This window comes from Cyprinodon variegatus, unplaced genomic scaffold, assembly GCF_000732505.1.
Source record: "Cyprinodon variegatus isolate N-32 unplaced genomic scaffold, C_variegatus-1.0 Scaffold855, whole genome shotgun sequence".
NCBI lineage: Eukaryota > Metazoa > Chordata > Actinopteri > Cyprinodontiformes > Cyprinodontidae > Cyprinodon > Cyprinodon variegatus.
This window is the reverse complement of record NW_015151308.1, coordinates 30,868-31,955: the sequence shown is the minus strand read 5'-3', so window position 1 is coordinate 31,955 and position 1,088 is coordinate 30,868. Positions and strand designations below refer to the sequence as shown.

The following is a 1,088-nucleotide window of genomic DNA, read 5'->3' as shown; positions in this document are numbered from 1 at the left end:
GAAAACTGTCATTCGCCTCAGAAATGCTTATGAGGTTCTGCTTCTGCTGCTCCAGATGCACTGCGGGACCTTTTGATCCGCCTTGATGTGCTTCAACCATAAGCTTTGCATGTAAACCAGCTGCTTCTGCTGATCAAATCGCTTTTGGTGTGAATGTAGCATCAGAGTAATGTAACAGAACATAAATAGTGTTTTCAGCCATTTGTATAAAATGTATGTCTGTGCTCATACCTTTCCATACTGATCACTGCTGGCCTGTGGCAGGCTGATGCACGGTGTAAGGGTATGGTAACTTGGGTTGGAAAAATAGTTGCTTGGGTGGGTCTCATATGATGGAGTGTGAGCCTCTAAAAATAAGAATGTAGGATTAGCAGATTGTTAGCAGAGCTTCTTTTATGATTCCATAAAGATTTGGATCAAAAAACATATTTTGATGTTCTGCAGACTTAAGAGGATATTTTCAGACAACACAGGAAGTCTGGTACAGCGGTAGGTTCTCTGTTAAAAAAGTTCATACGCAGCATCAACGCTATAGTTCTATTAGAGGTTGTTCCCAGGAGATAACATCTACAAGACATTATCTTTAAACAGTATCTGTAAACAAATAGATTAGTAGTTGAAGCCTGTAACTGTTAAGAACCATTTAACCTGTAATAGACATTGTTTGATAATTTTGCATGTTTAGAGAACTAATTAGTTTTTAAACAATAAATAACTGTAATTTACCCGTCAATGCATAAGTAGGTGTGACCCCGCTAGCAGGAGTGTAGGTTACAGCGGGCATGGGGCTCTCTTTGCTCCTGTGTTTATGTCTATAGATGATGAAGAGGAACAGGAGTAGAAGCACCAGGAAAACTAGAACAATGATGCCTGCAATGACTCCTATTTGGTAGAGGTTCACATGTTCAGCTTCGCTGGTCAAGTTGTTGAACCTTTCAGTCACAACTTCGCCAACTGCAGAAAGAGAGAACAAAGGTTTCACTCTATTACATTAACCAGACAATTCAGGTGTGAACTAGATCTCATTGGAAATGATGACCTCTCCTAAAAGCTGAGGCAAATAAAAAATTCTATATTATTACTGTCTC

At 39.4% G+C, this 1,088-nt stretch overlaps 1 protein-coding gene across 1 annotated transcript in view; it reads right to left on the bottom strand.

Annotated features, from left to right (window-relative positions):
- Positions 1 to 1,088, bottom strand: part of LOC107099290 (multiple epidermal growth factor-like domains protein 10) — a 35,538-nt gene that overhangs the window by 7,052 nt on the left and 27,398 nt on the right. The window contains exons 6-7 of the mRNA XM_015397346.1: positions 727 to 954; positions 232 to 347 (exon numbers count right to left, since the gene is read on the bottom strand). Of these exons, the coding sequence (XP_015252832.1) occupies positions 232 to 347; positions 727 to 954 (344 nt within the window). The remainder of the gene's footprint in view (positions 1 to 231; positions 348 to 726; positions 955 to 1,088) is intronic.